Source organism: Camelina sativa, chromosome 11 (assembly GCF_000633955.1).
Source record: "Camelina sativa cultivar DH55 chromosome 11, Cs, whole genome shotgun sequence".
NCBI classification, from domain to species: domain Eukaryota; kingdom Viridiplantae; phylum Streptophyta; class Magnoliopsida; order Brassicales; family Brassicaceae; genus Camelina; species Camelina sativa.
Window position 1 is genome coordinate 36,023,296 of NC_025695.1, and position 1,811 is coordinate 36,025,106.

The following is a 1,811-nucleotide window of genomic DNA, read 5'->3' on the forward strand; positions in this document are numbered from 1 at the left end:
ATATGCAAGAATCCTATAAAGAGCAATCTAGACTCAGTCCTAATATGTAAATGCAACTACATGAACACTCTTTTTTATATATTTTTAAAAAATTTCAAATGTTTTTGGATTTTTTATGCAAATAGATGCAGACCCAAATGAATAAAACTAGTATGCAAAAATTTGAAATAATAAAATAAGAAAATAAAATACAATGTTAAATACATTCTCAGACCCTCCCCCAAACTTAAATTACACAGTCCCTTGTGTAAATAAAAGTCTGAAAAAGAAATCTGAGAATCACACATAGAAAATGAAACAAAATGCAATGGTATAGAAAATGGTTTGGATGAAAGTGGTACCTCATGGGGTAGTGAAGAAGGAGGTTGTGGCAGCCTCCATGCTTGCCAATGTGTACCCAGGATCATCACCGGCTTTAGCAGGCGCCGGGATTCGCTCATCAGAGAATTCGGTTATGTGCACGGACGATTTGCTCGGATCAGCATCCAAGGGGTTGATCGAGTAACGCATCTCGTAGCTCGAAAATATTGAGGAGAGGAAAGAATTAAAAACATAAGTTATATTTACAACTCTGTCGTTGGGATTTCCTCCCAAGTGAGCTTGGCTATAGTCGCTAAGCTTGACTTTCAACACTCATCAGACTGGAGCAGGGTCGGTGAGATACAGAGATGACCCCGCCTCTGTGCTCTCATTTTCCATGTATTTCTTCACTCTCTGCCCGTTTACAGTAAACTCAGTCCCATCCTTCCCGAGCAAAGTCACTGCTCCATAAGGCATAACTTCTTTAATTGAGAAGGGTCATGACCATCTCGACTTGAGTTTCCCGGGGAACAGTCGAAGCCTTGAGTTAAATAAAAGGAATTTGTCTCCAGCTCTCAAATCCTTGTGTTGGATCTTTTTGTCAGGAAAGGCTTTAGTTCGTTCCTTGTTAATCTTTGAATTATCATAAGCCTCTAACCTTATTTCATCAAGTTCGTGGAGATCCATCGCTCTCCTTTCTTGAGCAGTTTTTATGTCTAGATTCAGGAGTTTAGTTGCCCAGATTGCCTTATACTCTACCTCAACCGGAAGGTGACAATTTTTTCCATAAAGAAGCTGGAAGGGCGTTCGCACAATTGGTGTTTTGTAAGCTGTCCTGTAAGCCCATAACGCATCATCTAACTTGAATGACCAATCCTTTTTTGTGATTCCCACGATTCTGGCTAATATCGCCTTGAACTGTTTATTACTTACTTCCACTTGTCCACTGGTTTGTGGGTAAGCTGTCGCAACTTTATGCTTGACCCCGTGCTTCCGTAACAGTCCATCGAAAACTCTGTTAATGAAGTGGGTCCCTCCGTCACTGATCACTACTCTAGGGATTCCAAATCTTGGGAAAATGATGCTTTTGAACATCTTTACTACGACCTTGTGATCATTTGTCGGGCTGGTTATTGCTTCGACCCATTTTGAGACCTAGTCGACGACCACCAGGATGTACATGTTTCCATTCGAGGGTGGGTTGAAAGGTCCCATGAAATCTATTCCCCAAACATCGAAAACTTCGACTTCTAAGATTGACTGTTGAGGCATTTCGTTTCTCCTACCGATGTTACCCATTTTCAGGCATGGGTCACACCTTGTTATGAAGAGTTGAGCGTCTTTGAACATGGTTGGCCACCAAAGACCAGCTTGAAGGATCTTTTGGACGGTTTTGAAAGTAGCAAAATGACCCCCATAGGCGGACCCATGATAGTGCTCAAGTACTCCTCGAACTTCTTCCTCTGCTATACATCGTCTAAATAGGCCATTTGTCCCTTTTTGTATAAATA

General features: G+C 41.3%; 1 protein-coding gene across 1 annotated transcript; it reads right to left on the reverse strand.

Annotated features, from left to right (window-relative positions):
- LOC109127403 lies at positions 799–1,599 on the reverse strand. Its single transcript, XM_019232040.1, has 2 exons — positions 1,481–1,599; positions 799–1,354 (listed from the first exon to the last, which is right to left on the reverse strand). The coding sequence occupies exons 1-2, from the start codon at positions 1,597–1,599 to the stop codon at positions 799–801; spliced, it is 675 nt and encodes a 224-aa protein (XP_019087585.1).

Excerpts from the sequence above, each read along its gene's own strand:
- LOC109127403 (XM_019232040.1), bottom strand. The coding sequence starts at position 1,599 with ATGGGTAACATCGGTAGGAGAAACGAAATGCCTCAACAGTCAATCTTA. Across the intron at positions 1,355-1,480 it reads CCACCCTCGAATGGAAACAT|AGTAGTGATCAGTGACGGAG; the intron begins GTACATCCTGGT and ends TGGAATCCCTAG.